The sequence below is a fragment of the Littorina saxatilis genome, linkage group LG9 (assembly GCF_037325665.1).
Source record: "Littorina saxatilis isolate snail1 linkage group LG9, US_GU_Lsax_2.0, whole genome shotgun sequence".
NCBI lineage: Eukaryota > Metazoa > Mollusca > Gastropoda > Littorinimorpha > Littorinidae > Littorina > Littorina saxatilis.
Window position 1 is genome coordinate 17394942 of NC_090253.1, and position 13408 is coordinate 17408349.

Here is a 13408-nt window from a genome sequence, read left to right on the forward strand (position 1 = left end):
AAAAAATAGTCTGTTTACGGTAACCCGACCGACCCTATTTTTTTCGCGCGACCCTAGACTTTTTTTTTGGCATTTGGGGCGGAAAAAATGGTTTTTTTTCCAAAATAACGTAAAAATATGGTTTTTTGGGAGAAAAAAAAATCCCGACCTACCGACCCTATGTTTTTGGCCTATGTTACCGTAAACAGACCTTTTTTTTTTGTGCCTTACTTGCACATCCCTTGATCTTGTTTCCAGGAGTACCTCAAGAACTATGGAGGTGATGATGATGACGAGGAGGGGGAAGGGGGGATGGTGCAGCTGGGAAAAGGCACAGGCTTTTACCTGCACAAGGACCTCAGCGCCAAACTCTACAACCATCAGAAGCAGGGGGTTATCTGGCTGTGGGGGCTGCACAAGAAGAACAAGGGCGGTATCCTTGGCGATGATATGGGGTGAGGCTTTCGTTGGTTTGCTTAAGTGATTAGGCCTAAAAAAAAAATAGGTGTGGTTATGGTAACCCGACCTACCCTATTTTTAGGGGCCGACCCTATAACTTTTTATTACATTTGTCAAAAAAACCACAAAAAACAACAACAACCGAGTGCAGAAAACGCAATGAAAGCAAAATCGCCTGTGTCGCACACTTATTTCCCTGTCAAGTAGGTTTAATTTGTACACATTAGAAAAAAAAGTTTAAAAAAAAAAGTGATTGCCTACCTTCCTACCCTATTTTTTTGGGCTATGTTACCTTAACCACACCTTTTTTTTTTTGGCCTTAGTGTCTGTGTGAGGTGCTAGTCCTGGTGTGCTTGTTTACATTCATTGCGCTCTTTGTAACCTATGGACATGTGTGGAGACATTTTTCTAGACATGAATTTAAAAAACCCAAAAATTCCTTGTTTGGTTTTTATCACATATCAGGTGTTTGTTCTTTGACTTTCGCGACATGTCTTGTTTTTCCAGTGAAATTAATCACTTTTGTTCTTTAGCATCGCTCTTGTTTCACGGAATTATGAGTCATTAGAAAATGGCCGAGTTTGCAGACGAAAGAAGTTCCTGCATTGCGCTGTGTTTAAAAAGCTTTAAAACTTGATAGTTCAGTCAAAAATTGTTTTGAATTTGATAAAGCATTTTCACTCGCCAGCCAAGTGAGCTGCCAGACGGTTTCTACTAGGCCGGCGGATGTTTCATACGCCCCGGGCGGACGATTTCATCATCCCTGAAGTATATTCCAAGGACAATTTTAAGTGTACCTTCAATAATCAGTTTCATTAAAAATGGCTGATCCTAGACTCTTTTACTGCTGTTGATGCGAAGTAGTAATTTCTATGGTTGGGGGTGGGGTATCCTCTGTATTTGAGGCTGCCAGGGCCATTCTACTTCAAGAGATGACTTACTCATGGTCATGTCCTTTATACATATATATGTTCTCCTCAGCCTTTGCTTTTCATGTTTTTCGCTTTTGATGGTATTTTTGTTTTCATTTTCAGTCTGGGCAAGACGATACAGATCATAGGGTTTCTCTCCGGACTGTTTGACATGGAAAAGTTGAAGAACGTGATGATCGTCCTGCCTGTCAGCGTCATGATCAACTGGGAAAAAGAGTTCAACAAGTGGTTAGTTTTCAACTTATGACCTTGCTATGCTTCCTTTCTTTTTGCATGGACAATTACAGCATTGATGTGTTTTGTGAGCCGTTGCTAAGAATTTTTCTTGTTGTTCCAACGCTTGCAAAACACCATTTCTTTTGTATCACTGAAAACATTGCCATCATTTCGGCAGGGCTGCTTAACTATTAATCTTTTGGGAACGGTGACGCTAAGGAAATTTCTGATTGTGGCAAATATTTTTGACATTATGTTATGCTTTTAAACTAGCATGGACATGTTTACAACATAGATCTATGTGTAATGTTATTTTTGTTATGGCTGTCTTTGAAATCTCATTATTGGAGATCACTTTCTGCTCACTGAAAAACATTTTAGAACAATAGAATCACCCCCCAGACCCAACACAATCACACAGAAATATTCTGTGCTGCAATTACAGTCGAACCGGCACGGTGGCCTAGTGGTAAGGCGTCCGCCCTGTGATCGGGAGGTCGTGGGTTCGAACCCCGGCCGGGTCATACCTAAGACTTTAAAATTGGCAATCTAGTGGCTGCTCCGCCTGGCGTCTGGCATTATGGGGTTAGTGCTAGGACTGGTTGGTCCGGTGTCAGAATACTGTGACTGGGTGAGACATGAAGCCTGTGCTGCGACTTCTGTCTTGTGTGTGGCGCGCGTTATATGTCAAAGCAGCACCGCCCTGATATGGCCCTTCGTGGTCGGCTGGGCGTTAAGCAAAACAAACAAACAAACAAACAATTACAGTCGAACCCGTTTTTCCAATACTTTGGTCTTAGTGAATACACACTCTACATTTACTGTATGTTTTTAATTTCAGGGCACCGGGCATTGCGATCCATTCTTTTCATGGCACCAGCAAACGGGAAAGGGAAAGAACTCTGGACCGAGTGCAGCGGCGAGGGGGGGTGTTGCTCACCACCTATGGAATGGTGCTCACCAGCTGGGAACAGCTCACCAACCGTGACGGAAGAGATTTTGTTTGGGTGAGCTGGTTCAATTAGATATTGATTCGTTCATTTTTAAGCTCTTTGCTGTTAAAATGTGGAATCGGCAGTTATCGTTGTTGAAACATCCGGTATGATTAGTATGATGAAGTGATCATACTTTTTCAGGAACTGAATGTAATGTTAGTGAATCATCTGTCTAGTAGCATTAATTATTGAACAAAATTAATGCTGAAGCTATTCGCTGTACATGACATGTCTAAACTGCCAGATGTTTTTTCTAAGTATTATCATGAAAAGATTTTGACCATCCACAACAGCTTCGCCCAGCATAGCGATTCAGACCGTTCTCCCATTTTTGTTGGAAATTCGTTTTCTGTTTTCACCCCAGTGAGTCTGAAGATTTTGTTCGTAAACTCATTGGGAAGTCTGCCAAAACGTCCTGTGACCTCGACCCCCTCCCCACCCCCCTCCTCTGTGATCACTTAGACATCCTTCTACCCACCATCACTAGAATACTGAACGAGTCCCTTTCCACTGGCACCGTCCCCTCAGATTTCAAAAAGGCTGTCATTAAACCCCTTCTGAAGAAAAGCTCCCTCGACCCCAACGTACTTAAGAATTACAGGCCCATCTCCAACCTTCCCTTCCTTTCTAAAATCCTAGAGAAGATAGTCCTAGACCAGCTCTCCTCCCACCTCTCTGCCAACAACCTCCTCACTCCGCACCAGTCAGCTTACCGCACGGGCCATAGCACAGAGACCGCAGTCCTTAGTATCCTCAACAACATTTTGACTTCCTTAGACGATAACAAAATTTCCCTGCTCCTCCTGTTAGACCTTTCGGCCGCTTTCGATACAATTGATCATGAAATCCTACTGTCCCGCCTTGAGCACACTTTCGGCATCCAAAATTCAGTTCTAAATTGGTTCAGATCCTATCTCTCAGACAGAAAAAAAATTGTAATTGAAAACGACGTCCCATCCCAGGAAACCTCCCTCCTTTTTGGCGTTCCCCAGGGCTCTGTGCTCAGGCCTGTGCTGTTCATCATGTACACCTTCCCTCTGACTGACCTCGTCGACAGACATTCAGTTTCCCACGAAATGTTTGCTGACGACACTCAGCTTCAGAACTCAGCGACTCCCTCAGAATACGCCCAGATGACCACCTCCCTTCAGTCTTGCATTGCTGACGTTGAACTCTGGATGTCCACTAACAAGCTTAAACTTAACTGTGACAAAACAGAAGCCATTCGTTTCACCAAATCCTCCTTCTCCTCTCTCTCTCTCTCTCTCCTATCACTTTAGGCAGCAGCACTATTGAATTCTCAGACTCCGTCCGTGATCTTGGTATCTTTCTTGATAGCGATCTCTCCATGAAACACCATGTTATGAAAGTCTGTCAGTCCGCTTACATCGAGCTTAAGAGAATAGGTTCTATCCGCCCATACCTTACCGAAGATGCCACAAGACCCTTGTTTCCTCCTACATTCTTTCTCGATTAGACTACGGAAATTCTGTTCTCATTGGCTGTCCTCAGTCTGTCATCCATCCTTTGCAGCGCGTTCAAAATTCTGCAGCCCGGCTTGTCTGCAAATCCCCTCAGTCCCAGTCCTGTTCCCCCTTGCTTAAGAAACGTCATTGGCTCCCTGTAGAGCTGAGAATCCAATGTAAGTGCTGCTGTATCTGCTACAAAATAATATCTGTCTCAGCCCCATCCTACCTGTCTGACCTGTTCACACTCTATACACCCTCACGATCCCTCCGCTCTTCTGTAGACACTAAAATATTCCGTCTATCTTCTTTTAGTCACAAACTGCATGGTCAGAGAGCCTTCTCCCACTCTGCTGCCACCCCCCGCGGGTTAGGGGGAAGAATTTACCCGATGCTCCCCAGTATGTCGTAAGAGGCGACTAACGGATTCTGTTTCTCTTTTTACCCTTGTTAAATGTTTCTTGTATAGAATATAGTCCATTTTTGTAAAGATTTTAGTCAAGCAGTATGTAAGAAATGTTAAGTCCTTTGTACTGGAAACTTGCATTCTCCCAGTAAGGTAATACATTGTACTACGTTGCAAGCCCCTGGAGCAAATTTTTGATTAGTGCTTTTGTGAACAAGAAACAATTGACAAGTGGCTCTATCCCATCTCCCCCCTTTCCCCGTCGCGATATAACCTTCGTGGTTGAAAACGACGTTAAACACCAAATAAAGAAAGAAAGCTGTATCCATCAATGAATTAATTGTATATTTTTTCCTAATTGATTTTTGAACATTATTTATTTTTCTTTCTTTACTTTCTTTCTTTTCTGATTGAAAAATTATTCCTTTATCTATTTTGCATACATGTGTGTATGTGCAGGACTACGTCATTCTTGATGAAGGTCACAAAATCAAGAACCCAAGTAAGACAACCAAAGCCATTCATGGTGTCGCTGCTAAGCACAGGATCATTCTGACTGGTACACCCATTCAGAACAATCTCAGGGTTAGTTGATTTTACTTCTGGCTGTAGTTACCCATTGATTTCTTACCCACAGAAAAAAACCAAGGCATCCTGTCAGGGATAAATGAGACCCGAAGGGAAGTAACTCATTTGGCCTGAGTTCAGGATGGTAAGTGTCCCGGAATGTTGTTTGGCGTCAGCTGTAGGCCGAATGTTTAAACTTCCTTCAAATCGCCACAAACTTGTTGGTAAATTTGGAAGAGCTGCTAAACTTTTTTCAAGGTGCAAGAAAGCACTGCCTTACATTTCTGAAAATTGCTGAAACTTTCATGATCATTTCCACATCGTTGCAGACAAAAATAGATCCTAACAATATTCCTAAGTGTTTAAGCTTGTTGACAGTATTTTATTTTAATGTAGTTGTCTTGGAGAGATTTTCAGGTCACACTGCATTTGATATTTTTTGTAATTGATACAGTTGAACCTGTTGATAATGAGCACCCACAGGAGAGACCAAGAATCATTATAGATGGTGGTCACTATGAAAAGGGCCTTTATTTTGAAGAAATAAACGTTGTCCGGGATCCTATTTGGTGGATTGTGGATAGGATGACCTTACCTTATAAGCAAAAGTTTAAATTGCTATTGAACGTCTCTGCGGGCGGGGATGTAGCTCAGTCGGTAGCGCGCTGGATTTGTATCCAGTTGGCCGCTGTCAGCGTGAGTTCGTCCCCACGTTCGGCGAGAGATTTATTTCTCAGAGTCAACTTTGTGTGCAGACTCTCCTCGGTGTCCGAACACCCCCGTGTGTACACGCAAGCACAAGACCAAGTGCGCACAAAAAAGATCCTGTAATCCATGTCAGAGTTCGGTGGGTTATAGAAACACAAAAATACCCAGCATGCTTCCTCCGAAAACGGCGTATGGCTGCCTAAATGGCGGGGTAAAAAACGGTCATACACGTAAAATTCCACTCGTGTAAAAAACACGAGTGTACGTGGGAGTTTCAGCCCACGAACGCAGAAGAAGAAGAAGAAGAACGTCTCTGCTGGAGTAACCATGGTTTTGATGTATTTTTCTCTTCAGGAACTATGGACCCTGTTTGACTATGTGCATCAGGGGACACTGCTGGGAACCCTCAGGACTTTCAAACAGGAGTTTGATAATCCAATCATCAGGGTTTGTAAACCAATACTTCGTTTCTGTGATTGTCCTTGTCATTTTCAAAACCAGTATCTCCTGACATGTACGAATCCTGTCTGTTTTAGAAACTGGTTCCCCCATCATACGTCATATCAAGTGATTACATCATTGTTTCAAGGTGAAAAATCTGTCCAAGGAAACATAAAGTGATAAGTATGACTGCTTGCAAATTTAATTTAATAACTTTCAAAACAAAATTCATTTCACACAAAAAAGTGTATACCCTATATGCACCCGTAATTCATTGTCAAATGATTTGGTAACCTGCTTCTCTGCGCTAAATACAGTGGAACCCCCTTTTTAAGACCCCCCAATTTAAGACTTCCTCCCTTTTAAGACCTTGCTTTTTCAGACTCTGTTCATAACCTCTGTAAATTTACCTCCATTTTAAGACGTCCTCCTTTTTACATTTAGCCCAGTTTTTAAGACCTGATTTTGTAAGATTTTTGGAGGTCTTAAAAGGGGGGTTCCAATTGTCCAGGCGCGTGAGCGTGATGCAACAGCAGGGGAGAAGCGTCTGGGCATGGAGATGGCGCAGAGCTTGAAGAAAATCATGGACCCCTACTTCCTGCGACGCACCAAGGCCTCTGTGAAAGAAGACGAGAAGAAAGCCGGCAAAGACGGCAATGCTCCCTTCAAATCCATAAAGTATGTTTTCGTGGGTTTTTTTTTTCACTTCATTTAAGGAATCGTCATTTGTGACCCTCCACCACGAAATGAGTCGCATGTCACCTCGCGCGGTTCTGCGCTAGACTTGATATAAGTCCGGAGAGTGTATGGTAACAGCGTGAGGGTCACCTTAGTCACAGGCTTATAACTCAAACAGTTTTCGCTCTTTTCTAAAACGGGTTTCACCACTGGATAGAGCATAAAAAACTCTTAAGGAAAATGTAAAAAATAAGAAAATCATGCAAAGGTGACATGCGACTCATTTCGTGGTGGAGGGTCACATTTGTTCATTTCAGCCCTTCGTACATTCTGCAACACTTGTTGTTGTTGTTGTCTATATTGACAACGCGAACTACCCTTTGTTTCTTAGATTTTGTTTTGATGAAGGATGAATGGATATTGCTAACTTTGCTTCCACATTTATTGACAGTTATTTGGCCTCGGTCTGTTATGAGAACCCTAATGTTTACACCGTTTAAGGATCGTTTTTCTTGTGAAATTTACAGCGATGTTAGAACTTGAAGGAGTGTCCTCAGATCTATGAAACAGAGTAATTGGTGCCAGTGACGGGCGCTGTGGCGGGGTGGTAAGACGTCGGCCTCTTAATCGGAAGGTCTTGAGTTCGAATCCCGGCCGCGGGGGTTTAGTGGGGAGATTTTTCCGATCTCCCGGGTCAACTTATGTGCAGACCTGCTAGTGGCTTATCCCCCTTTGTGTGCACACGCAAGCACAAGACCAAGTGCGCACGGTAAAGATCCTGTAATCCATGTCAGAGTGCGGTGGGTTATAGAAGCACAAAAATGCTTCCTTCGAAAGCGGCGTATGGCTGCCTAAATGGCGGGGTAAAAACGGTCATACACGTAAAAATCCACTCGTGCAAAAAAACGGGTGTACGGGGGAGTTTCAGCCCACGAACGCAGAAGAAGAAGATGCCAGTGGTTATTGTCTATTAGCATAGCTTAAAGGGAACTGTCGGGAACTGACAGATATCTGACAATAAAGACAGGTGGAAATGTCTGATAATTGTCAACATTATGTCCATTGTGGCAAATTGCAAAAGAAGATAAAGCCAAGGAACAAACACTGCCATAGGAATCTCAATGTCAAAGTTTCTCTAATGGAGCTATACATTAATTGAGTTTTGACCACATGTTCAACAGAATCCTGGTCATGAGTTTTAAGAAAAATTTTGTAATTTGGGACTTCTCTCAAGCAATGTAATAACGGAGCATTGCATTTCTGTTCAACAGGATGCCGGTCATGACCTTCAAGAATGACTTTGTGGTGTGGTTGTTTCTTTCCGACACACAGCTCAACATCTACAGAGATTTCCTGGAGCTGGACAGCGTCAAAGAGGTCAGTGGGCACCAAATTTGGGTTTCTTGGTGGAAACCCATGGTTTGAAAGGGCCATTTTTGAGATCACACTATAAGTAACTAATAATTTTCTCCTCAGCCTTTGTTATCTCTTTTTTACATTTAGTCAAGTTTTGACTAAATGTTTTAACATAGAGGGGGGAATCAAGACGAGGGTTGTGGTGTATGTGTGTGTGTGTGTGTGTGTGTGTGTGTGTGTGTGTGTGTGTGTGTGTGTGTGTGTGTGTGTGTGTGTGTAGAGCGATTCAGAGTAAACTACTGGACTGATCTTTATGAAATTTTTCATGAGAGTTCCTGGGTATGATATCCCCAGACGTTTTTTTCATTTTTTCGATAAATGTCTTTGATGACGTCATATTCGGCATTTTGTAAAAGTTGAGGCGGCACTGTCACACCCTCAATTTTCAATCAAATTGATTGAAATTTTGGCCAAGCAATCTTCGACGAAGGCCGGACTTTGGTATTGCATTTCAGCTTGGAGGCTTAAAAATTAATTAATGACTTTGGTCATTAAAAATCTGAAAGTTGTAATTAAAATTATTTTTATATAAAACGATCCAACATTACGTTTATCGTATTCTTCATCATTTTCTGATTTCAAAAACATATAAATATATTATATTCGGATTAAAAGCAAGCTCTGAAAATTAAAAATATAAAAATTATGATTAAAATTAAATTTCCGAAATCAATTTAAAAACAATTTCATCTTATTCCTTGTCCGTTCCTGATTCCAAAAACATATAGATATGATATGTTTGGATTAAAAACACTTTCAGAGAGTTAAAAAGAATAGAGATATAGAAATAAAGCGTGCTATCCTCCTCAGCGGAACCGCTACCGCGCTTTTCTGGATTGTTAATTTCACTGCCTTTGCCACGAGCGGTGGACAGACGATGCTACGATTGTACGGTCTTGCGGAAAAAATGCAATGCGTTCAGTTTCATTCTGTGAGTTCGACTGAGCTTGACTAAATGTTGTATTTTCGCCTTACGCGACTTGTTTTACAATAACATTACAGGAATTTAAACAGCTTCCCCCTACATTTTTGTGTGTGAAAGTTTCCTCTTCACTTAAAGATGCAGTGTGTTGAAACAACCATTCATATTTTTGTCGCAGATTTCAATATAAACAGTCCCTATGGGCTTCGTGCATCTTAACGCGACAAGTTCTGTAACTTTGATGATAAGAGTGGTCATCTTCATCGTCATCATACAAAGCCAGTTTTAGGGTAGATAGGCGGATTTGTTGAATAGACATGGGGTGTGTTGTGGTGGGAATGACACTGTCATTGTTTACACATACTACATTTTCCTTGCTTACTCTATGCATCATGCCTGCCCCTATTATTTTGTGCAGTTGCTGATGTCGAGCAAGTCGCCCCTGGTGGCGCTGAACGTGCTGAAGAAGATCTGTGACCACCCCCGCCTCCTGTCTCTCAGGGCCTGCCACCAGCTGGGCATGGATGGACACGAGTCTGTATCGCAAACAAAAAAGATTGTTTTCTGGCATGGGGATTGGGTGAAAGAAAGATAATCTATAAAATTCGATTCTGTGCAATCTGGGGCTGGAGATAGTTTTCAAGGCAAATTAAGATGTGACACTAAATAATTTACATTTACAAAAGTCAGACATAGACTGACTTCAAGGGCATATACACAGAGTAAACATTTGTCTTCTAATTGTGTTTCCCATGGACGCTATGTTCTTTTTGCCAAACATTCGTTTTGGTTATTACAGAAATTTGTGGGTTTTTTTTATGTGAAAGGGGTGGGAGTGGTAGGGGGATGACAGGAAGCATTCAATAGAGATTTCAAGTCAGGGGTTGCAGTAACATGACTTTTAGTTTATCTTATACCAGAAGGCAGTGTAGTTCGATCACTCCTCAATATGCAGCCGCACACGTCTACACAACTCGTCACAAAAATTGTCCTCTCGACGAAAACTGGTCACATTGCTGACACAAAACTAGCTGTCAAACGCTTCTTCCAACACACATTAAAGTTTGTTTTAAACACTCCTCGAATACATCCTTCGCCAAAATAAACGTTATAATGGCTCAGCTACACTCCCTGCATTAACACGGCAACACAGTCATCGTTCAATCAAAAGTTAAACAACACAAATCCAAAATCACGACCGTCCTTTCACTACGAAAATCACACCTGGTCTGATGTAGCCCACGCTATCAGTATGATTCTCGTGCGTACCCGTTCAAACGATCAAGGAATCAGGGACCGGCATTTTGACACAACCACCAGCTACAACAGTACAGCGGCGATCCTAACGGCAGACCTTAGCGTCACTGGGTCAGGGGGAGATAATTAGACAGGGACTGAAAGAGAGGGACTTTTAAATATCAAGGTCTAGTAGCTTTAAAGACACAGTGCTTGTTACCTTTACCACAGCTAGTGTGATTACATTATGTCAACATATGCTCATGCTTTTGTTGTGGCTGCCTGTTAAATTCATTTGACTGTGAGCTGAAAGTGCAGTTGTGATTATTTACTTTGGTAGCTGATTGCCTAGACAACACTCAAATCTAAATTATCTAATATGCAGTTCCTGTCTCAGTAGCTATCACAAACACCACGAAATTGAGAAGACTGTCATTTGTGTTTTTCAATTTTTTAAACACAATGGGAGATAAGGAACAAGACCTGCCCATAATCATCTTTCCCCTTGGCAGTATCAATGTTGAACTTCGGCTGAAAAGTCTTTATTGTTATTCTCAACCGAATGAGAGAAGACCAGGAAAGTATCTTCTTTCCCCTTTTAGTCAAGGAGAAAAACCTGTATTGAAAGAGTCTCTCTTTGTTCCCAAAAGAATGGGAGAAGACGAAGAAAGTTACCAAGTATCTTTCCTCTTTTAGTCAAGGAGATAATCTGTGTTGAAAGGGTCTTTCTTTGTTCCCAAAAGAATGGGAGAAGACGAAGAAAGTTACCAAGTATCTTTCCTCTTTTAGTCAAGGAGATAATCTGTGTTGAAAGGGTCTTTCTTTGTTCCCAAAAGAATGGGAGAAGACGAAGAAAGTTACCAAGTATCTTCGTTCCCCTTTTAGTCAAGGAGATAATCTGTGTTGAAAGGGTCTTTCTTTGTTCCCAAAAGAATGGGAGAAGACGAAGAAAGTTACCAAGTATCTTTCCTCTTTTAGTCAAGGAGATAATCTGTGTTGAAAGGGTCTTTCTTTGTTCCCAAAAGAATGGGAGAAGACGAAGAAAGTTACCAAGTATCTTTCCTCTTTTAGTCAAGGAGATAATCTGTGTTGAAAGGGTCTTTCTTTGTTCCCAAAAGAATGGGAGAAGACGAAGAAAGTTACCAAGTATCTTTCCTCTTTTAGTCAAGGAGATAATCTGTGTTGAAAGGGTCTTTCTTTGTTCCCAAAAGAATGGGAGAAGACGAAGAAAGTTACCAAGTATCTTTCCTCTTTTAGTCAAGGAGAAAACCTGTGCTGAAAGGGTCTCTTTTTGTTCTCAACAGAATGGGAGAAGACGAAGAAAGTTACCAAGTATCTTCGTTCCCCTTTTAGTCAAGGAGAAAACCTGTGTTAAAAGGGTCTCTCTTTGTTCTCAACAGAATGGGAGAAGATGAACTGGACCTACCCAGCTCCATGGAAAGCGCTGTGACGAAGATCGAAGCGATCGAGGACTCTGTGCTGGTGGGAGAAGCCGGCAAGATGTGTGTGTTGGTCACACTGGTCGACCGACTGCGCGAGGAGGGCCATCGCACACTCATCTTCTCCCAGTCACGCAAAATGTTGGACATCATGCAAAAAGTCTTGCGCAACAGGGTAAGCCTTGGAGGAGGCTGGCTCTCAGTGACTGTCACGTTTAAATAAAAAGAAAACACACCAGTAACCAGGTTAGGTACGTTTATATCTATAATCAATATTTCGGCACGTTACTGCCTTCTTCGGGATGGTAAGCTTATGGAAAGAATGGAATGACGGCATGTGACATACAGTGTAATGAATTTTGATGATGATTAATGACTGTCACATGTATGTTATATTGCAGTGTTGTTCTCTGGCCTCCGTTTATGCATACTTATTTGATCTGGTGTATTATTCAATTCAATTTAATTCAATTCAATAAAACTTTATTGTCTGAATGTAACAAACCGCAATTTTACTTAAGGCTCATGTATAACATCACATAAAAACACACCCTCAGAACACATAGGCACACAAAAGTACACATGACAGGCCGAATGTGCAATAACTTTGACATGTAGGATGTCTTCTTACACAGCATGTTTTGTAGCCAGGACATTTTGACAGAATTTCTTTTTAACCCAGGTCCAAATTGACCTCTTGTTCTCTGTGCCTAGGAACAACACTGATGTTTTAGACCAATAAAGAAACAGTTGAACCTGTCTATTTGTGTCAATCTATGTATAAGTTTGAACTGTGTTGCATTGTTAAAGGTAAACATTATTTGTGCAACAGGGCCACAAAGTGATGAGATTGGACGGTACAGTCAAGGGAGTGGTGGAGAGAGATGAGCTGGTGCAGAAGTTTCAGAGGAACGCCTCGTACTCCGTCTTTCTGCTCACCACGCAGGTAACTTTTGAACTACTTGACCAGCTAATTGTCATATTTCAAGGATCTACAGTTGGCAGACACATGTGGTGTCTGAAATCTGTGCTCAATAATGTTAATGAGTGATAATGCAGACAAATATTAATTTGTATTTGTACTAAACAAATTTATGTAGCAGAACTGAACTAGTCTTTGTTGTCGTTGCTGTTGATTTGATTGGTTAAATCATGCATTAAATTACATATCTTACCCAACTCACATATAGCAATTAACTCTAGTTCAGTGCTGGTAACGCTGTACGCATCCCCTTGGTAACAAGGGAAGCCCCTCTAAAAAAAGAGTGACCAATACCCATAAGGCCATATTAATACATACTTCCGACTTCCGTATGCGCGCGCATACGCCGCCATATGCATCATTCCATACTCAGCGAGCAGTGGGACTGGTCGTGTTTTTGTACGCTCTGGCTGTGTTCAGCCATCTGTCACTTCGTCTACGGACTTGGTCACTTACCTCTTGGTATCTTCTTGCTTGTCTTATCGTCTCTTCATGTTGAGGTGAGATCTTTCTGTTTTTTGCTTGTGTTTGTGGGCGTTTTTGACCTTAAATTGAACTTGTGAAAT

General features: G+C 41.7%; 1 protein-coding gene across 1 annotated transcript in view; it reads left to right on the plus strand.

Annotated features, from left to right (window-relative positions):
* LOC138975478 (DNA excision repair protein ERCC-6-like) overlaps nucleotides 1-13408 on the plus strand; it is a 60224-nt gene that overhangs the window by 4620 nt on the left and 42196 nt on the right. Inside the window, exons 3-12 of the mRNA XM_070348172.1 lie at nucleotides 238-434; nucleotides 1473-1598; nucleotides 2428-2593; nucleotides 4913-5038; nucleotides 6083-6175; nucleotides 6681-6847; nucleotides 8119-8224; nucleotides 9604-9719; nucleotides 11822-12035; nucleotides 12693-12806. Coding sequence (XP_070204273.1) covers nucleotides 238-434; nucleotides 1473-1598; nucleotides 2428-2593; nucleotides 4913-5038; nucleotides 6083-6175; nucleotides 6681-6847; nucleotides 8119-8224; nucleotides 9604-9719; nucleotides 11822-12035; nucleotides 12693-12806 — 1425 coding nt within the window. The remainder of the gene's footprint in view (nucleotides 1-237; nucleotides 435-1472; nucleotides 1599-2427; nucleotides 2594-4912; nucleotides 5039-6082; nucleotides 6176-6680; nucleotides 6848-8118; nucleotides 8225-9603; nucleotides 9720-11821; nucleotides 12036-12692; nucleotides 12807-13408) is intronic.